The sequence below is a fragment of the Rhinatrema bivittatum genome, chromosome 8 (assembly GCF_901001135.1).
Source record: "Rhinatrema bivittatum chromosome 8, aRhiBiv1.1, whole genome shotgun sequence".
Taxonomy (NCBI): domain Eukaryota; kingdom Metazoa; phylum Chordata; class Amphibia; order Gymnophiona; family Rhinatrematidae; genus Rhinatrema; species Rhinatrema bivittatum.
The window spans coordinates 22,761,721-22,783,605 of record NC_042622.1 but is presented as its reverse complement, the minus strand read 5'-3'; the positions used below and the strand labels follow the sequence as shown (position 1 = coordinate 22,783,605).

Genomic DNA, 21,885 nt, shown 5'->3' with positions numbered 1-21,885 from the left:
ACTTCTCCCCAGCACTGTCTAAAGTCCTATCTAGATGACGCATAAGGTCCGCCACCTTCGCACCAGGTAGGCATGTTACCAGGCGATCCTCAAGCCCACCAGCCACCCAGCTGTCTACATTCCTAATAATCGAGCCACCAACTATGATGGCCGACCTAACCCTTCCCTCCTTGGCAGTAGGCCTTGGGGAGATACGCTCGGTGTGAAAGGACAGTGCATCACCTGGAGAACAGGTCCTTGCTACAGGATCCTTTCCTGCTGCACCAGGTTGGTGCTCTCCAATCATGAGACCTTCTTGCTCCAAGGCAGCACCAGGGCTACCAGTCTGACGTTGGGACTTGGCTACTATGTCTCTGAAGGTCTCATCTATATACCTCTCTGCCTGCCTCAGCTCCTCCAGGTCTGCCACTCTAGCTCCAGAGATTGAACTTGTTCTCTGAGAGCCAGGAGCTCTTTGCATCGTATGCACATGTACAACTTCTCATCGGTGGGTAAAAAATCATACATGTGACACTCTATGCAAAAGACTGGGAAGCCCCCCTCTTGCTGCTGGACTGCTGCCTTCATCTCAAATTTGTTCAGTTCCTAGTTAAGTTTTAGGTTGCTGTGGGAGTAGGAATGTGTCTAATTAAAGTCATTTAAATGTATTAGTGAATTCACTATATGTCTGGTAGTGGCCTATAGGGGAATGATCAAACTCTCAATAAGGTGTTTTTTTGTTTTTTAAAGTGGCACCTGCCTATAAATTAAAGGATGAGCTAGGGGTGGGTGAGTGAAGGGTGGAAGGATTGGCAAATACAAACAGTCTAACTTCAGTTAGTTAGCCAGAGTGACTCACTGCTCTCTTGATTAACAAGTGTTGGTACCTAATCAAACCAAATCCCACTACCTTAACACCTTTCCAAGGTGAGTAACTGACCTGAACTTTTCAACCTTTTTACTTACACTGCTCCTAGCTTATTTCTAGCTTCTGGCTACTTTTTTTTTTTTTCTTTTTGCTATACAAACACACTAACTACTGCTTATTAGCTGCCTTACAGACTGACTATTTAAAAATACAAAGTCTAACTTATGTTTATTCGCTGCCTTACTGACTATGAAAAGCACAAACCCACTAAATATTCCCAAATAGTTAACTTCACTCCAATACTTTTAAAAAAGAAAATGTCCCAAGCAAAAACTTACTGATGCCTTTCAGGCACCAGCAAGTTGATCCTCTCCTCTCAGTGCTTCCTGAATCTCCAAAATCCCCTTACCTCCCAATTTGGGTGCTCCCACTCTTTGTCTGGTGGTTCCCCAAGTCTGCACACTTCCCTCCTCCCAGTTTAGATGTCCCCACACTCCCTCCCCCCATCCAAATTTACAGGTCTCCCGTCCCCTGGAGCGTGGCTGCCCCATCTCTTTATCACCCTCGCCTCCCTCCTCCTTTCAGAAGCTTGTAACCAGCCTTTCTTCCTCCCATGCCTTGCTAATTCTTTTGCGCCGGAGCAGTTCAGTGAGAGAGTTTGAACCGCTGGGCTCTGCATCTATGGCATCCTGCGCAGTTCCAACTTTTGCAAAGGAATTAGCATGGCAGAAAGAGGCCGGTTACAAGCTTCTGAAAGAGGTAGATGAAGGGGACAAAAAGACAGCAGCTTCGGGGGTCTCGGGTCATGGAACCCATATGTCCACACCTAACAACGCCTCTGGCATGGGCCCACTGACCCCCTGCACCCACTTCCCCTCAGTGCACCACTGTTCCCTTGTTCACAGGTGCCCCTGCACCCCTTCATATCTCGTTGCTCACTCTCTTCCAACAATCCTCTTATGTTTTGCTGCCCGCTCGTGACTCCACGTAGCGCTGTCATTTTGAGCTTTGCAGTGCAGGGTTATGGGTATTGGCAGTCAGAGGAATGCTGAGGGAGCTGCAGCTCGCTTTCCAGTCCCTCAGCACAGCTTTGGTAACACTTAGGGGGTTCTAGGAGCGATATTCATCCTGGAGAAAAGCGGATTATAGGTTGCCATACTTTTTATCGAACCAGTGTAAGACTAATCCAGGGATGATGTAGTGCCAGGAGCTTTTGAGGTCATATTGTCTCTTCAAACAGACAAACTAAACAGATGGTTTTAGCAGAAGATTTTGTTAATTCTAGAGAGCGCTATGTATACTCACCAGGTACATCTAGATTCTAGGGTGAGCCTACTGTTACATTATGGTATAAAAGAGAATGTTTTGTGATTGTACCTTTGCCATATTTTTCGCAAGGTAAACACATGCTTAGTGCTGACAGACAAGGCCTTCAGTGGCTTTAATCCAAATCAGTTTCTAGTAGACGTACGGAGTAAAGGCCAAGAAATGGAGCAGTTTGAGCTGCCAAAAGGCACTTGACGTTCTACAGTTGAATAGGCTCGAAATGCCTTTGGACCGAATTTTAAAAGCTTTGCTTGCACTAAAAAGCCCATACGCACGAGTTTGTGAGCTGCGCGCACATGATGCGTGGTTTTAAAAGATTGAAGTTGTGCATACATATACGTGTGAGCGAGTAACAAAAAGTGGCAGAGTTGGGGACGTGGCGTGGGCGTTAGGGGGTGGGGTAAAAAAAAAAAACTAGAGGCCACAGCGCGTGGTAGTTTGTTGGGCGCGTAACTTTGCTGCTCCTGATGAGAAGCAAGTCTGCAGTTCTAGTGTTTTTGGGCTTACACAACAGGGAGAGGAGTCCAGGTAAACTGGGGGGGTCTGCAAGTTGAAGAACCGGAGGGGTTTGAATGACCTCGAGATTAACTGGACTAATCTGAAAAACTGGGAAGGTCCCTCGCGCAAGCACGTTTTAAAATCCAGTTCCATACGCACGTTAAAGCCAGCAAAATCCTATGGAAGACACGTGAAGTAGGTTTGCTCAAGTAACCTCTTAACATTAGGAACATATTTATGTGTGGTAGGCATATTTTAAATTGTATGCGTGCAAGGGCACGCATGATTTAAAATTCAAGTGTATCTCCGCTTGCGCGCCAATACGCGCATGTATGGGAGTACGCGCGCGCTCCTTTTAACATTAGCCTCTTACTGTTTACGCCTTTATTTTGGAGGTTACTGTTGTGAGAAACCAACTTTAAATTTAAATCCTGATGATTTTTACTTTCTATTATGAATCATTGTCTGACACTTATGGAGTAGCTCCTTGTAAAACAGAGGAAAAGGCAGCTGAAGACTAAAATGCAGCTGCACTTTAAGTTTACATTTTCCGCACAGACTTTTTTTTTTCCTTTTGATTAGAGTAGCAGAGACATTCTTCTAGGAAACTTGTTTTTTACGTGATGGGAAAAATAAAAGGATAAATAACATTGAAATACCGTATTTTCTGGTATATAGGTCACACCCCTCTCTCAACAGCCCTTTTCATGAAAATTCAATAGATATGTCCCATCTTTAGATAAGACGTGGGCGATCATGGCGAAAGGCTGTGAGAGAATGAGGTGTAGCAGGTAAGTGCCGAGCAGTTCCGGACGTACGTGGGAGGCATCCTAGGGGGAGGGCCGAACGTTAGCAGGCTGCATGGTGTGCGAGCGGCTGTTGGTGAGGCCACGCGGAGGAGCGAGCAGCATGGAGGCTCCGTCGGTAAGGAGAGAGAGAGATAAATACACGCTGACACTGAAAGCACCTCATATTAGTCGCCTCGGTATATAAGATGCAGTGACGGGAATTCCAGAAAAAAAGTTGCATCTTGTACACTGGAAAATATGGTAAATGTTTTCAGTGACGTGCATCAACACATGACAGGCTCAGCAGACTATGTCTGTGGTGGTCAGTTGGGGGACCTATGTAATAAGGTGTGCTGAAGCTGCCGCGGGTTTGTGCGCGCCTGTACACGTGTTTGTATGCGCGTTTTCCAGCGCAAAGCCCTATCCGGGGATGTAATAAGGGTTTTGCGCGTGGGGGGAAAAAAGTGTGTACGAACGCACTTACAGACCTGCAGTTTTTCCTGCCTGAATGCATGCTGATGGCATGCAAAGGAGGCGATTAGCTAATCATATGCAATGCAGGGAGCCGTGCTAATGCTAGTGCGGGTTTTTTAATGCAGGTTTTTTACCGCCATGGTCAGGGGCACGAGTTAAGTGTCAGCACCGACTCAGGGGGCCTATGTCAGTGTCCAAACATCCTGTAAACCACCTAGCTGAGTGCCTATCTCTGCGTCCGAGTGGTCAGCTTAGCTAGGCGCTTTTCTGGGTGTCCGATCGTATAGATTCACAACCAACTAAGCGCCTAGCTCAGTGCCCTCGAGGCAACATTTGCTAGGCTCCTTTCTGGGTGCCAGAGCATCCATATTCACTCCTGGCTGAGTGCCTGTGTCGGCAGCTGAGCATCCAGATTGGTGCCCAACTGAGCACCAATCTCGCTGCTATGCCAGCGTGACTTAGCATCCATGAAAATATTTGCCATGTTTTCTGCAGCACAGTTATGTGAAATATTAAAAATATTTTCCAGGGTCATACTTTCACTTAATAGGGAGACCCACTCACTCGCTATTATGCAGGGTTTTGAGTGCGGATGTGGCTGCTTAATACATAGGGCCTTGCTGCGCTTAGATACCTGCATTTCTCTGTATGTGCATGGATTTCTGTAAGTAAATCATTTGCCTAATTTATTTTTTTTTACATCCCACGGAAGCGGCAGCTTCAGCTGCGCGCGGTGATCAAAACCCACACTCATAACTAGTGCCTGTTTTGCCGCCGGTCTTATTAAATCGGCCCCTTGGAGAGCAGGTGAAAGAAATAGAATTTAATGGGTGTTCCTTTGCCCACTAAAATATATATATATATATATATATATATATATATATATATATATATATATATATATATATATGTATGTATGTATGTATAAAAAAATATAGACAGACAAAAAAAATCTCCAAGCAAGAAAAATAAAATCCCTGAAATAAAACTGAAACGAAATTTGAAATATACACCAAACAAGAAGAAAAGCAACAAAAAGTCCCCCAAAAAAAGAACAAAGATTACAAGAAAAACATTTTTTTGCCATGGCTTCGAGAAGATGTTTGGCTGACTAAATTTTTTCTAAATATTTTTTCGTGTCAAATGTGACATTTAAAATCGCTTATTTACTATGCAAGCTTATTGCAGTGGTTGAAACGATTGAGTTATACAAAATGCAGAGTTATCTTTGAAATGTTTAAATATAAAGACTCTTATGAAAGTGTGTCAAGTTCGTACCCAGATTTATAAGGGAAGAGGTAAAACCAGGAGCTTTTTTTTCAGTAAAACTTCTATCGAGCAGGAAGATCTTTGTTGCCATTTGTTTTACAGAAGTTTCTGTTTTTGAAGGCATATGGAATGAGGAGACAAAGTGACAGGGAGCGAGCAAAAGGTGCTAAGAAACGAGAGATTTGTTTTTCAGCAGGGGTTAATGCAGTTACCGTGGGCCCTCGTGTAGCCCAGAGGTAGAATTTCTAAGGCTTGTATGGCGTGAGACTGGGGAGTTTGAATGATTTTCCTCTTGTACTGGGGAGAGGGAGAACTTCACACTTTTAGGAAAACTTTTCCTGTACTCTTGCGGAAGCCTGGAGACATCCTAGCAAGTATGTGTGTGTATGTGTTGATTTTGTTTTTGCTCTTTCAGGAGCTGGTTTGGGTGGAAGACAGGTTCACAGAACTCAAGCGGTTTTCAATCACACAGAAGACTACGTGCTGCTTCCAGATGAAAGGACCATAAGCCTTTGTTGCTGGGATTCCAGAACAGCTGAGCGGAGAAATTTGCTCTCCCTGGGACACAATAACATCGTTCGCTGTATTGTGCATTCTCCTACCAACCCTGGCTTCATGACCTGCAGCGATGACTTCCGAGCTAGGTTCTGGTATCGAAGGTCTACCACAGACTAAAGACTAGGTGGGGGGCGGGCGTTAAACCGTAGCTGTTTTCAACAGCACCCTCAAGAAAGATGTCTAAAGGAGAGCCCTGCCGATGAGCACACTCAGTAATACAGACGTCCGGGTGGTCTCGCTCCAGAACAAAACGCTGTCCATGTCTCAGGTCCGCAGCTGTTGAGTGTTCTAGATTGCATATCTTGATTTAGTTAATCTGATTTTTGTCTGCGTTTTTTAAAATCCAGGATATAAATGAGACGATTGTATCCGCATTACCCAGGTGTCAGTTTTGTATAATATTTTACTAGTTTTGTACAGTCATCGCAGATTCCTGACCTGCAACTAATGCTGCATTTCTACAATAGTTTGTTTCCTGTCGCCTAGAATTCAGCAGTGGGGGAAAATAATGCCTTGTTATTCTGAAATGTTCTTACAGTTGTTCCACATTACTGAAAGTCTGTCACATCCATTTTGTAAGTACCATTTTACTTCTGAATGCAATTAAACATTTACAAGTTTTAATTTTATAACTTCTGTCGTATGCCAGGTACTTTTATTTCTGGACAGAATGATTTTAAGAACAGTTTTGCAAGTTGATATTTTTGTGTTATGCTTTTATAAATTGCAGCTATTCATTTTTGGTGCCCTTGTGCTATATAATCCAAAAGACTTAATGACAGCAGGAGAATGTTTTTAAGTGAAAGTTAACCGCTACATGTAATAATATTGAGGCAAAACCAGTAAAAGAGAAAAGAGTTAGTTTGTTTCCCCTCATTGCTGTCTTTGAATAACTGGACTTAAGGCCTAACTGGACTTGAGGCCTAATCTATGTCTGAATGAAGGTGACGGGACAAACAGAAGCTGGCTGCTTTATGTTAGTGCTTTCTTTTCTAAGCATTATCCTAGCACTCTCCCAAGCTGAAAGGGGACTTGCTCATTGATCAGTTTTTATTGCCAGCTTCGAGGACAAAAGATATCACCACACTGCCCTGCCAAGCCTGCACCCTGTCACTGAGGAGGAGACCTGAGCTGGGGTCTTTTCATTCTTCGTTTATTTGAGTTTTTACAACTATTTCTCAGTGATCCACCAGCACCACCATTAATCCAAGTAGGTGAGAGATCCAATAAGGCAGCATACACCTCTTCTGCTCAGCCAGCATGCTCCGGAAAATATAAAACATTTTAGAGCCCTGATCACCGGTCTGCATTGTGCCCGTGCGGTTAGTTAATGAGTGGCCTTGTTAGAAATGATTCACACTGCCTCTTAGTGAACAGGACTTTTAATGTCAGACTTTTTGCTTTGCTCTTGAATTTTAGCTTTTACTTCTGCTGCTGTCCCTCTCCTCTCACGTGTATTAACTGGTAAAGCATTACTCAATCAGAAGCACTGTCATATTATGTAGCATTTTGAAAAGGGGACAAGTCGGTGACATCTGGCCACATTTAGGGTCCATGATTGCAACATGAGCCCTGGGGCACGACTCCTAGCACAGGACACTCGCAGCAGTAGCTGGGCGGGGGATGTGAAATATGGGAGGAGGGGGAAATCCCTGGGTGGTTGTGAAGGAAGACAAGGCACTGTGCCTACTAGAACCTGCAGAATAGAAGTATAAAAAATGGGTCAGGCCTGGTTCTGATTTGAACTGGAAGTCCAAAGAAGCAGAAGGAAACTGCCCCACTTACCCTTCCCTCACCCTCCACTCCAACCAAAAAAATGAGGAAAACAGACGTGTGCAGTTCAAAATCAGATATTAAAGATACTTCAGCCGAGCTTACTACCGTAAAGCAAAGAGAAATCCGTCCTCCTCTGTATGGTGGTATATTTGTTTCTTGTGGTATATTTGTTACGGTGCGGAAAAAGTTGTCCATGTGTTCATATGAAGTAAAAGATCTACACTGTACTGAAAAATACACCTTTAACTATGAAATAGTTGGCTAGAATGTGTCATGGTTCTCATTTTGTTTCAGCTTCGCTCAGTGCTATATTGTGAAAAGCCTGCTCATAGGAATGACGACAGGAAATTGCACATATCCTGCAGATTTCTTAGTATAACCAAGGTTTTTACATGCGTAAACCTTGAAATCAAACCGAATACTGCCCTTTTTTCTTAAACTGTTGAAGTTTAAATTCTTGGAATAACTAGTAGCGAGAGATGTTTTCCACCGACCCAAAAAAAGAGGAGGTGGAATCCTCTTAGCAGCTAAAAAATTCCTCAACCTCAAACCCATCAGCATAGCCACTCCACCCAAACTTGAAATAGGTCTATTTAGGGCAGATGCCCTGCAAATCTGTCTTGTCTACGCCCCCCCCCACCATCCTTGAGTCCGACCCATCTCCCTTAATTGAATTTTTTGTAGAATGGATAAAAACTGACACCCCCTCCATCATCCTCGGAGATTTTAATCTCCACGTTGACTCTCTCCCCCCCACTGCATCCTGCGACACCTTCATTCAATCCCTCCTTGCCATAGGCTTCCGACAAATCATAGTAACCCCAACCCACAAAGCTGGCCATACGCTAGACCTGATGTTTATCAACTCTAGCTTCCAAACCACCACCACACCCACCTGCACCCCAGTGCCCTGGTCCGACCACTGCCTCATTGAAAGCCGACTCTCTGCCATGAGACCTCTTCCTAGTAACCATACACATCACACTACCATAATTTCCAGAAAAACTTGCCCCAGCGACAAACTTACAGATGCATTAGCCTCGTCCTTACCAAACCTAATCTGCTCTGACCCCGACACAGCCTTAGCGTCCTGGAATAGCCTTACAGAAGACATAGCCAATAAACTATGCCCCCTCTCTAAACGAGTCATAAACACCTCTGCGAAACCCTCCAAGCCCTGGTACACCCAAGAGCTAAAAATCCTAAAAAATAATCTCAGACAGAAAGAGAGAATATGGCGCAAGGACCCTACCCCGCAACACTCCTCTAGCTACAAAACAGCATTACACGAATACAGACTATCTACACTCAAACACAAACGTGACTTCTACTCAAAAAAAATCCATGACTATAAATTCAACCCCAAAGTGCTTTTCTCCTATGTCGCCAGCCTCACCACCCCAATCCCTCCTACCATACCAGACTCTGAGGCAGCCGCCAAATGTGAGGAACTGGCCATCTACTTCCAGAGTAAAATCGCCAACCTCCTCTCCAGATTTCCGTTCTCCAATCTCTGTGCCCCCACCACCCTTACTCCTATCCCCGCCTCATCCCAACCCACAATGGCCATTCTTGACTTCACTTCCTCTAAGGAAATCATTAGCCTCCTTCGTAAACTTAAGCCAGCTTCTCACCCTAGCGACACCATCCCCACCAAAGCGCTAATAGCCATCCCAAACAGCATAGCTAGAGCCATAGCAGACATTATCAACTGCTCCCTCACCCATGGGATGGTCCCAGACTCACTTAAGCACGCTGTCGTCAAACCCCTTCTTAAAAAACCCTCCCTAGACCCTAAAGACCCCTCCAATTTCCGCCCCATCTCCAACCTCCCTCTTATTTCCAAGCTAATGGAAAAAGTTGTTAATTCGCAACTCATGGATTACCTTGAAGATCACGCTATCCTCCATGTTTCCCAATTTGGCTTCAGAAAACATTTTAATACCGAATCCCTACTCCTCTCCCTAGCCAACTACCTCCTCAGAGGTCTGGGCCAAGGCCACAGCTACCTCCTTGCCCTCCTTGACATTTCGGCGGCCTTTGATACCATCAGCCACCACCGCCTCCTGACACGGCTAGAAAGCATCGGCATCTCAGGAATAGCTCTCGCCTGGTTCAAATCCTATCTTTCAAACAGAAAGTTCTCTGTCAAAATTGGAAACAACCTCTCTGCTTCACACCCTTTACAAAAAGGAGTCCCGCAAGGCTCATCTCTTTCCTCAACCCTCTTCAATATTTATATCACCCCCCTCTGCCAGCTCCTCACTGACCTTAAACTCAAATTCTATCTCTATGCTGATGATGTTCAGATCATCATTCCCATTCATAGCTCTATATCTGACGCCCTGGAGCACTGGGAAAATTGCCTTGCAGCCATCAACTCCCTCCTCACCAACCTTCAGCTTGCCCTCAACGCAAACAAAACGGAACTCCTCCACATCTCCTCGCAACCGCCTGACCTCATACCTAATGACCCTAAACTTAACCTCCTCTCAGGTCAACCAGCTGTTAGGGACCTCGGAGTTCTCCTTGATCCCAACCTTAGCATGAAACCACAAATCAAATCTATCCTCAAAGCAGGCTTCTTCAAACTCAACGTTCTTAAGAAACTCCGACCCCTGCTGTACACCCAAGATCTCCGCACAGTGATCCAAGCCACCCTTACCTCCAAACTGGACTATTGTAATGCCCTCCTCCTAGGGCTCCCCTTATCTTCAATAAAACCCCTTCAACTTTTGCAAAACGCCACTGCAAGGCTCATTACCAACACACGCATACACGAACATATTACCCCTGTCCTCAAGGATCTACATTGGCTTCCCATCCTTTTCCGTATACACTACAAGACCCTGACCATAGTACACAAATCTATCCACACACACAACTCCAACTGGCTTGACCTCCCTTTCACTGCGCCCCTGTCCTCCAGAGCCACCAGATCTGCCAACAAAGGTAATCTACATGTACCGTCCTTGAAGGCAGCTCATCTCTCATCCACCCGTGACCGCTCCATATCCATTGCCGGCCCCGCCCTCTGGAACTCCCTACCCGTCCACTTGCGCCTTGAACCCTGCGCCATCAAATTCAAAAAGAAACTAAAAACATTCCTGTTCAACCAAGCCTACACAGAATAGACCCTCCCTTCCCTCTATTGCTCATACCCCCTAGGTGACCGCCCTTTTCCTTATATTAAGGAATCTAATCACAATGTACATTGTTGTCTTCTTGTTATGACCTCTTGTTGATTTCTTGTTGTTTAATCTATTTTCCCTACTGCTCTAGGTTAACCCCTTGCCCAGTTCGCCTCCCCTGTTGAAATGTACTTCTAAATCTTTTGTTAATATGTGAACCGGTATGATGTCCCCACTAATACCGGTATATAAAAGTTTCTAAATAAATTTCTAAATAAATTCATGAAGTGGCTTAACTTACAAATACTAGCAGGATTGGTCGTGGAGCTTCAGGTTCAGTGGGCACTCCACATGGCAGGCTGTGGCAGCACCATCTTGCGTGTGGCACCTTTTTCCCCCTTGACCATCGGTATGCGCGGCACGGGCCGGCCCTTTGTGCGCATACCTGTGAGCGCATCAGTGCGCATACCTGAGCATATAACTGCGCACTTATTTATTTTATTTATTTATTTAGATTTATATTCCGCTTTTCGCACTTTTTTCAGCGCTTTAAAGTGGAGTTACATTCAGGTACTGGAGGTATTTCCCTATCCCCAGAGGGCTTACAGTCTAAGTTTGTACCTGAGGCAATGGAGGGTAAAGTGACTTGCCCAAGGTCACAAGGAACGACAGTGGGACTCGAACCCTGGTCTCCTGGATCGTAGCTCACTGCTCTAACCACGGCGCACATAAGTGCCCACATACGCTCGCGCCCACCAGACACATAAGTTCGTGCTTAGGGGCGCTTATGCGTACGCGCATCAGGGCGGACCTGTGCGCACTCAAATCCAAGCGCTAGCTGGCTGAACGCACAAGACAGCTATGGCTCCGGCAGCAAAGAAGCACAAGCGACACTCTCTGTGCTGCCTGCCATATTAGGGTTGCACAATCTGACCTAAAATCCTTCCTGTGTCAGCACTGTGAGGAAGATTTTCATTCTGATTGATCATTCATTTCATAGGGTGCTTTTAAAATAGTGAAACCTATTGTTAAGTGCATCGGTTCCATGTAAAGCTCCGCCCTTTGTTGAGCAGTTCTTCGTTGTATGTAAACCGGAGTGATTTGTAGTCCCTACAAGAACTTCGGTATATAAAAATTAAAAATAAATAAATAAATCCCACCATTCTGAATGTAAAGAAATTGTGGTTCTGAACTTTAAAGGGAATTTTTTGGGTTGTCAAGTAGTACCGTGTTTCCCTGTGTTGGAAACTTTTTCAGGCAATTCTGGACTAGTTTGAATGGTGGAAGTAACCAAACACTATCCTGGGATATAAGGAGAAACAATGCTGAGTTAACATAAAAGCATGGTGACACTATGAATGAAGTGACTACAGCTCTTATATTTAAACTACTTACCAACATGCAGACAAAAATTGAGGGAAGCGTTTTGGTCCCTCCACATCTACTTGTATCAAATCCTGAAAGAAAAGTACTTGACTTTTCTCCTCTGCAGTGAGAAGTGAGAAAAAAAGCTGAAAAGCTGCCTCCTAAATTAGGGATGGGACCACACTTGCAGGCCGATACAGTAAAGATGCGCAGAAAACGGGTGCTCAGTGTTGAGCGCCTGCTTTCCTAATGAGTGCCCAGGAAACTCTCCTGGGTATCTCCTCAGCAGCGGGTGCCCAGGAGAGGGGGCTGTCAGCGGGTTAGGAAAACAGATGCTCAGATTTACGAGTGTCCCTTTTCCTAACCTGTGCACATCCATGGGTTAGGAAAATGGGTGCTTGTTAATTGAGCATCCTTATTCCTAACCTGAAAGCAGGCACCAATTTTTTTTTTTTTTTTTTAACCTTTTGGCTCCTCCGACTTAATATCACCTCTCCCTCCCCCCCCCCCCCCCCCCAAGGTCTGGCCCGGGGGTCCTGTACCTGAAATCGATAATCCAAGGACGGTATGGTAAAACTGCCCTTGCCAGACTGCAAATCTCCTCCTTCCCAGCTAGGAACCCCTGCCGGAGACCCTCCTCTGGCAGGGCTGTTACCAATTGGTCCTTTTCACTGACATGTGATAGTGAATGGACCAATTGGCAGTGAAGGAGTAAATAGATGTCAGTGAAAAGGACCAGTCGGGAACAACTCTGCCAGAGGAGGGTCTCCGGCAGGGGTTCCTGGTGGGGAGGGAGGAGATTTCCTGTTTGGCTAGGGCAGTTTTATCATAGACCTCAGATTCCCGATTTCAGGTACAGGACCCCCAGCTCTGACCAGCTCCGACCAGAACTTGGGGGGAGGGAGCTTAGGTCAGGTCAGCCGCTGGGCACCCGGCCATGTCTCCTGCGTGCCTGATGCCAGAGATGCGCTAGGGGTGCACAATTTTCCCTAGCGTGTCTTTTTTTAGCATGGCAGGTCATTTAAATATTTGATTGGATGCCCAGGAGAAGTGGTTGGGTGCTCGTTAGGAAAGTGGGTGCTCAATATTGAGTACCTCTTTTCTATGTGCCGATATTGCATCTGCCTGAACGACGGCACTCGAAGTCAGCAAAGCAATAGTTATTAATATTTTCAGTGCAATAAAACAAGTAGACTTTTTTTCATTAACAAGTTTATCTTTGCATTTTAACCATATCTTTAAAAAGGGGTTGTTTTAAGTAATCTGTGGATAAACATGCTTGAAATTGCCCCTTGATATAATTTTGCTTTCTTTTCTATGTTTTAGTTTCAAAGATATGCTGTCCCTCAAGTATTTCCCCTTCATTTGTACCCAGGCGTGGCCATTGTACTTCTCCCTGTTCCCGCCCAAATAAAATCCAAATAGAAATTAAATAGCTGTAGACTGAATGTATGACTTTGACAGCTAGACTGAAGCTTATTCAACTTAGTATGTCAACATTTCAGGCAGAACTGGGTCCTGTTTTTGTTTTTATTGTATTTTTATTATCTGCACTAGAAACTCTTCCTCTTTGCATAGGACTTCCTGCTACATGTCACAAGTATTACAGTAATAGTGTGCTGTGCTTCAGAAGGCAGCTTGGACAGTGCTTTCTCTTAGCACATTGGGACCCTACACAAGCAAGGATCATTCTGACATCGTGGTCACTGTGCGACACTGGAAAAGGGGTCCTGTTTCTATGTAGCAAACGTAGGATGGCCATGCATTCAGAGGTAGGTGGAAGTTCATTTCTCTAGTATAGAAGCAGTGGGCTTGAGTGTACCCGGTTGGATCCCTGGCAGTCACCAGAGATTTAGCCATAGGAGGAGGAACTGGGAAGTCTTCTGACATTGTGTGCATATAGTCTGAAGCCTGGGTTGAGAGGAGCAGCAATACATTTCACGGATTCCTGGCTGTCTTCTCGCCCCCACCCCAGTTTGATCCTGGAGTCAGGTCTTCCACTGCCTGGGTGGACTTGGGATGCTGCAGAGGCAACGTTCACACATACCCCCACGGGAGTGGGCATGGGGAATGGTCATTGCTCAAGAAAGGGGTCAGGCAGTAGGGTTCCTCGAACTGGGACCATCGCTGCTGGGGGAAAATCCCAGGTAGTTGCAAATGAAGACTTATGATAACCAGATCCCGGCCCCGATTCTGAGTGAGCTACATGTAGAAAGGAAAAGGAAACTACTAGATCCAAAGAAAAGAGAGAGAAAATCAATGATGCTTTTGACTTAAGATTCTGTACATTAAAAAAAAATCATAATTTTTCTTAGACCAAGATACAGTAGTAACTTGTCTTCCAAAGTTGATTGAATAAAGTGGGGTATGTTTTTGTTTTTTTGTAGTTTTGTAATGGAGTGATTCTGAAACCAATGTTTTGTTTCTCAAGCAGGAGGTTTATTTCTTCAGTTTTGCAATGGTTGAAATATGTTCTCAATTGGGTTGGGTGGGAAGGGGGTTAACCCTATAGCCAATACTTCTGTTAGGTGAACTAGGAGGGTGGCAGCCAAAGAGAAGAAAGTCCTAGTGTCAGGGCTAGTGGCAGCCAAGGAATACAGGAGATGGCCTGGCATTAGGTTGTGGGGAGAGGGAAACTTATGCTGGGTAAGTTTTGAGGGGTGGAGAAGAGAGGGTACTGGGCAGGCGGGGGAAAGAGGTAGTGGTACTGAGGGGTGAGTTGGTGAGAGAACATAAAGCGGGTAGTGGGATAGAGAAAGCAAAAAGGTGCTGAGTGGGTTGGGTGGAGAAAGAGAGAAGGTACTGAGCAATTGGCAGGGTAGAGAAAGGGGTAAAGCAAGGATGCTGTCACTGTGGACAAGATTGCAAAAAGATTTGGAGTAATGCTGGTATAGTAGGCATGGATGGGAGAAGAGAATACTGAGGGGGAGGAGGAGGAGAAGAGATGCTGTGTAAAAGGCGGGTGCTGGGAAGACTATGAAGGAAGAGATTAAAGTAGAGAGTGCTGTGCCAGCAAGTCTCGGGAGGGAGCATAAGACTGAAGGTTTGTCTGGGGTGTCTAATAGGGATGTGCATTCATTTTCAGTGAAATAGACAATTTCATTGCCATTGTTTATTTTGTCTTGTTTCTGGAGCGCCACGAAATGAAAAAAAAAAAACCCCGACAATTTTGGAAAATTAGTATTTCGTGTAGGTGCGCACTAACTAGTTTTCCTAAATTCGGAGGTAGTGCGCTCTAACGGGACTTACTAAAAATGTTACCAATAAGTTAAAAAGTGTCAATTGGGGAGCAGTTCATTAGCTATAGATATGGTTCTGCATTCCCATTGGTTGTCTCCTTAGTTACTTGTTTGTGTTGCCAAGGTTGCAAGGTGGTAGTTGTGGGTGGGTGGCCAGTGCCTGGAAACAAGTGTAAACAAACAAGTGATATCATAAAACCATCAAGTTCTAGACAGAATAAGCAAAAGCATGTAATGCAAATGCATATTTTAAAATTTGCCAATCCCTTTGTATTTTAGGAAAGGGACCCTGGCATTTTAGGATATGCATACTTTTAATTCCCCTGGTGTCTGGGTGAGGGGGGAGTGACTGGGGTGACTGTATGGGATGATGGGAGAGAGAGACTGCTTGAGGTAGTGATTGGTGAGAGAGAGGAAGCCTGTTGTGTGAGAGGGGGAATGACTGGGGTGACAGGTGGAAGAGAGACTGGTTGGTGAGTGGTGAGAGAAAGGCATCCTGGTGTATGGGGGTGACTGATGCGGGGGAGTGAATGGGATGATGGGGGGGGGGGAGAAAGACTGCTTGGGGTGGTGATTTGTAAGAGAGAGGCAGTGTGTGGGTGTGTGTGTGTGTGTGTAGGTGACTGGGTTAACTATATGGGGTGACAAGTCACCCCACACACACACACCAAGTTGAATCTCTCTAGTCACCACCACAACTAGTCTCTCTCCCAGCTGTCACCCAAGTCACTTCCCCTCTCGCCCCCCCCCCCAAAAAAAAAAAAAACAAAACAAAACACATAGACTCACACCAGGGGAATTCAAAGTATGCATATCCCAAAATGCCATGTCCCCTTTCCTAAAATACAAAGGGATTGGAAAATTATAAATATGTATCCGAATTACATGCTTTTGCTGCCTAGAACTTTCTGCTATTATTACATCACTTGCTATTTACATTTGTAACTGGGCACTGGCCATCCCCTCTCAAACACCATCTTGCATCCTTGGCAACACAAACAAGTAACTAATGAGACAGCCAATGGGAATGCAGAACCATATGTATAGCTAATGAACTGCTCCCCAATTGACACATTTTAACTTATTGGTAACATTTTTAGTTAGTGCGCACTAACTCTGAAATTAGGGAAACCCACAATAAACAGTCCTCCAACCATTTTAAAAATGAAATCAAACAGATAACCCGAAACGAAAACGACACGAAAAAAATTGGTGCACATCCCAATGCCTTTGCTTTGCACTGCCCACTAGGCCACTCCTTTTCCCTGCTGGGAAGAATAGTAACTCTGTTCTAGGGCCTGGTATAATGTGTAGTGTTACTTTTTCATCAGTATAGTTGTTGCTGTTTGAGTTCTATGAATTAGTGTTTTGGAATGGCAGGTTTGCTATATACAGGTTCTAAGTGATCTTTTTGGAGGATTTTGCATACTTCACAGCATGCCCAGTAATGGAGGGCGTTTGTATTACTGTGACTGAGGTGACAAAGAAATGTGACATGGTTTTGTAGGGGGAGCAGTAAGGGAAAATGTCCTACCTCAGCCGAGCCACTGGAGCTATCCATTCATTGCAGAGAATACCTTCAACCAGTGCAGTGGGGATTTCTTTACATTTAGAAATTGTATGAATGTGGAGGGGACTTTGGTAGGCTTCCTCCAAAAATTACAGATGATGCATTCATCAGTCACTGACATAATTAAAATATAGGCGTAATCTTCAAAGCTGTGCATTTTGGTGCAAACTCCTTTGCAGCCGTTCTCTGTGAGAAAGTACAAATCTACTTTCCCTTTGATTCATGCATAGTGGTAGGTGCTTTGAAAGTGGCAAGTACTTTTGTATTTACTCACATAAATGACTTTTGAAAATTCCCATCCCTATGTCCAATTTTGTGGGGCTTTTTTTACAGGATTGTTCTGGGGTGGTCATGATTTCAGTTTAATTATCAAAATCTCGCAGGTGCGTGGGATGGGGGCAGCCTGTTGCCCTGAAAGTTAATGGGAGGAGGAGCTGAGAGAATACCTAGTGTGCCTAATATCCCTGCACCAGCCCTGGTTAAACAGCTCTCTCTCCCCCACCTCCAGAATATGGTGCAGGTTCTCAGACTCAGCCAAAGGCCAAGTAGGGACTTTCCTGAGCTCATAGATTGGACCCTGCCCTTGAATCTTAACCAGAAAAGGCTGAGAAGTTAAGAGGTGATAAAGTGGCTGAAAGATATCAAAATGAATAATGTGGACAGGAAGGTGCCTTTCTAATGCATTGAGTCAATTATTTCATCGTAATTGCTCATATTTCTGATGGTCTTTAATGACTTATGTTCAAGGGTTCCAGAAACCCATAAAATCTGTTTGAGCAATAATTATTATTGTATTTATTGCTGCTGCTGTGTGTTTCTGCAAAGGTGTCACCCCCTGCGGATTTAGATTGGTGGGAAATTGACTTAATACTGGAGCACTTCCGTAAATGCACACAATAGGGGCTGTGGTTTTTCAGCTTACAGTTGGTGCAGGAATCCTACTAGAAATGCTGTTTTGAAACTGCTATTATCTGGGCATCCAATTCATGGAGTAAATTCTAGTGTTCTGCCAGCTTATGGAGAGTAATTCCCCTTCAATCGTCCATTACTCACCCCTCAAAGCCACACGGCACAAGCAGCCCCCAGCTCAGATGCTCAATCTGATGCCTCTCCTCGCCATGCTGCAGCCCTTCCTAGCAGTCTTCATAGGTGGATGCATGGGCTGTGTTGTGTGTCTTAAAGGGCCAGAGAGAGGAAACCAGCCTTCAGTGCCTGCTGATGGGTATAAAAGACCTCTGCAGATACCTCAGCAACAGGTTGCCTGCATCTTGTGTGTAGTGTGAGTTGCTGCTGCTGCCTGACTCCTGCGTGCCTGATCCTGTGTCTGCCTCCTCTTATTCAGCCTCCCTGCCTGCCCTGCTGAGTCAGTGCTCCTTCCTGTCTCCTAAGCCTGCCCTTGGACTGACTTCTGCATCTTGCCCTAGCTCGGACTTTGACCACTCTTGTGGGCTACCTGCCCTTGACCTTTGCCTAGATACTAACCACTCTGGCCTGGCCCTGGAACTTTGCCTTTGCCACAACCAAAGAGACTGACCGGCCGGCCCCCAGAGCCCAAGGGGAAGGGTTGCTATAGGTGAAGCTCCTGAGCAGTCTCTTCCTTGCATAGCTCCGCCTGCTATTGGTGAGGGCCTCTGGGGCTGCCCCCATAGGTTGAGTCAACTTCACCACCGCAACAAGCGTCCATAAATCTTATACTTCTAACCACATTACCACACTGTAGGCTTAAGAAAACATGAAACTATATTAACTTTGACAGAAGGTACAGACTGTGCTTGCTGCTGGTTTCAGAAATTTGTTCTAGAAATGCAATGGGATGGGGTAGGACACTAGACCCACGACTGCCACTACCTCTCTCTGCAAAACCTCTGCTCACCAGTTGTAGTGCCACTGCATTAAGAGCTGGCAGCCTCCCATGCAGAGCGTGGCTGTGAATGCGTGCCTGCAGTTTGACAGGCGGAGAGCACATTTCTGTTTGCATGCTTGCTGATGTGGTGGTTTGTTTGCATGACTGCTCCTTGGGGATGTGGAAGTTTTTTTTTCCCATTTAGTTTTCTTGGTGGGGGGGTTTAAAAAAAAAAAAAAAAAAGCAGCCATGGGCTGCATGCTGCAATAATTGATAGAATAAATAAATAAGTAGAATAAAGTCCCACTGGATCTTTTCCCCATTCCCCCACCCCCCAGCTAAGCCTAAATTCTAAGCATCTTGACAGAACAGGAGTGATCTCCAGATGCTCCTGCCTCGTCTGGGCTCTATTTGACATGGCACTGGAGCACCAGCAGGGCAGGAGTGCCTGAATTGTGGTTTTTCCCAGTGGGGGAGGGGGCTCCAGGGTTGGCTACATCTGCCTTTTTTTTTTTTTTTTCTTTTAAAATGAAATGAGATGAAGCAACTTTTGTTTTTGTTTTTTTTCATTTTCCTTTCATTTTATTGAAATGTCCTATTTTATTTCAAACGAAAGCACAATGATAAGACTCAAGACCTACAAATAAACTATGCAAAAAATATTTCCGGTCAATTTGGTAATCAGTAAAAATAAGCAGCCCCATAGATGGTGAAGTGTATGCATACAATATTAAAACATAATGAGGGTAACTTTCAAACGTGTGTGCGGGCGCACGTATGTGTGGGCGTGCGGCTGGATACATGGCAATTTTATATCCTGCGAGCATGTTATAAAATAGCCCCTGTGCACATAAGCGTGCCCTTATTTGAGAAGTTTGCATGCAAAGCCGCAGAAAGCCAGGTTTGAGTGTGAAAATGGGGGAGTTTTATCATAGGTGTGCATCCAGGCCATGACCAGTTTCACCAGTTCGTCCAGTTTAGAGCTGGGTCCTCCAAACCTTCCAGGTTCTTTAGCCAGCACTCCCCTCAGTTACCCCAGAGCCCTCACAGATGCCAGGAAATGGTTTTATTGAGGCTTGCTCCTCCTCCGTAGCAGAACTAACTTTACATGCAAGTATTCCTGAGCTCACAACCAGGTGCATAGCTACTTGTGCGCACATCTCTTGGCCCTGCCCCGGAACACTCGCACTCCACCCCTTTTTCTGTCTGATGAGACCTATTCACTCATCGGGACTTGTGCGCGCGTGTGGGTGGCTTATAAAATCAGGTAGACATGCACATGTGTTGCGAGCACGTGTATCTCTCGATTTTTGGCATGTACCTGGCTTTTAAAATTCCCCTTAAAGTGTTTTATTTGATATTTCAGTTTCTCTTCCCAACATCTCTTGCTGGGAGAAAGAAATGAGTTGTAGATGGTTTCAGTAGTTTAAAAAAGCTTTAGATAAGTTCCTAGAAGTTGAAACCATAAATTGCTATTATGGTAATTAATAAGCAATAGTAGCTTGAGATCTATCTAATGTTTGGGTACTTGTGACTTGGATTGGCCACAGGATGCTGGGCTTGATGGACCCTTGGTCTGACCCAACATGGCAATTTCTTATGTTCTAAGGTGAGATTGCCTGGTGGGGGGAGTATTTCCTGCTTAGAAAGCAGCCAGTGGTGGAATTCAAGCCGCTGGGGGACCAACTATTTATTTTTATATATATATTCCACTTCAAAGTGGATTACATTCAGGTACTGGAGGTATTTCCCTCTCCCCAGAGGACTTACAATCTAAGTTTTGTACCTGAGGCAATGTAGGGTAAAGTGACTTGCCCAAGGTCACAAGGAGTGACAGCAGGACTCGAACCCTGATCTCCTGGTTCATAGCTCACTGCTCTAACCACTAGGCTCTTCCTTCCTTCCTTGGGATGCACAGTTTTTTTTGTTGAATTTTTGTTTCCTTTGATGTGAGTTTTGCTTACTTGAAACACAAATAAGGGGGTGGGGAGGTGCAAAACCGATGTTGCCCCTGCTAAACAAAGGCTGTGTACAAAGTTAATTACCCCTCTAACATTACAAGGCCTGCATGAAACACTGGATAATTCCATTATTAATACCTAAAGAGCTTATTTGCATATGCCAGTCCTTGTTTTGGTAATTTGGATGCACATTAGGTAATCCAATAGTAAATAAACTCCACGGAGTACTGCACAAAATGTGAACGGCTGAAGTCCCTTAACTTCTCTCTACTTAAATGTAGGTGACTGGTATATATTATAGCACGACGATATATGCAGGATTGCACCTATACATTTAAGAGGCAGTCCCTGCCTTGTGGAGCTTACAAGCTAGTTAAGATACACAAGACAAATAAGAGCGTATAAGCTTATTAAGGAAGGGACATAACCAGGTGAATTATCTTGTGCATGGGTTGCATATGTTAATGATATTCAAGTGTGTAGGGCTTTGGTAGCGATAATCTACACTCATGAAAACAGTTTCACAATTAAGTTATATTATTAAAATCATGAGCCAAAAATGATTCCTGATCCTTTAGATATTCTTTTATTTTGGAGGAAAAGACCTTAGACTTGAGCCTGGTTATTGCAGTTGTGGTGATGATGACAGTAGGCCGTTTCGTTACATGTTGTTTCAAAACAAACCCCCCAGCGTAATTCATTGGGGGTTTTTTAGTCTTGTTTCAAAAATAGAAGAAAGCCACCTCTGCCCAGGCTCCTGCCACTGCTGCAAAAACAACTCAGCAGTACCAAACTTTAGAAGTGGAATCCCCTTCCGGGCCTTGCCCTGAGCTCCTCCGCTCCCATGCCTCTTAGCCCCATTCATAGGGATTTTGCATTGAATGGGGCAGAAGTGAGCTCCAGGTGTTCCTGCCCGGAGGCTGGCTCCATGGTATTGTACAGTCATGCAACAAAATGGCATCAGCCTCAGGGCCCGCCAGTGTCATTTTCAACTCAGGACCCACACGGCCTGAATGACAGTGGATTGCTCATGTACCATTTGAACTTTGGAGGTCTTACAGAAGGGGTAAGAGATGTCCATGATGGGTATAGGGTAAGGTCTGGAAGGGGATCTTAATTTTTAAATTTTGGTAGTGCTGAGGTCTGGTTTATTTTTTATGGGGTGTGTGTTGAGTGTATGGTTGAGAGGAACAAGAGACAATATTAATTTGACAGGAACGATTTGAGAGCGAACTATTGA

General features: G+C 44.8%; 2 protein-coding genes and 1 long non-coding RNA gene across 7 annotated transcripts in view; 2 read left to right on the top strand and 1 right to left on the bottom strand.

Annotated features, from left to right (window-relative positions):
- CSTF1 (cleavage stimulation factor subunit 1) overlaps positions 1-6,389 on the top strand; it is a 65,331-nt gene extending 58,942 nt beyond the window's left edge. For all 5 annotated transcript variants that reach the window (XM_029611709.1, XM_029611705.1, XM_029611708.1 and 2 more), the window contains exon 6: positions 5,618-6,389. In XM_029611709.1, coding sequence (XP_029467569.1) covers positions 5,618-5,877 — 260 coding nt within the window. In that variant the 3' untranslated portion in view covers positions 5,878-6,389. The remainder of the gene's footprint in view (positions 1-5,617) is intronic.
- Positions 6,390-13,729: 7,340 nt separating this feature from the next.
- Positions 13,730-21,885, top strand: part of CASS4 (Cas scaffold protein family member 4) — a 110,904-nt gene continuing 102,748 nt past the window's right edge. Inside the window, exon 1 of the mRNA XM_029610789.1 lies at positions 13,730-13,804. Within this exon, the coding sequence (XP_029466649.1) occupies positions 13,787-13,804 (18 nt within the window). The 5' untranslated portion in view covers positions 13,730-13,786. The remainder of the gene's footprint in view (positions 13,805-21,885) is intronic.
- Positions 13,798-21,885, bottom strand: part of LOC115096336 — a 128,799-nt gene continuing 120,711 nt past the window's right edge. Inside the window, exon 4 of the long non-coding RNA XR_003858040.1 lies at positions 13,798-14,234. This is a non-coding gene — a long non-coding RNA (uncharacterized LOC115096336). The remainder of the gene's footprint in view (positions 14,235-21,885) is intronic.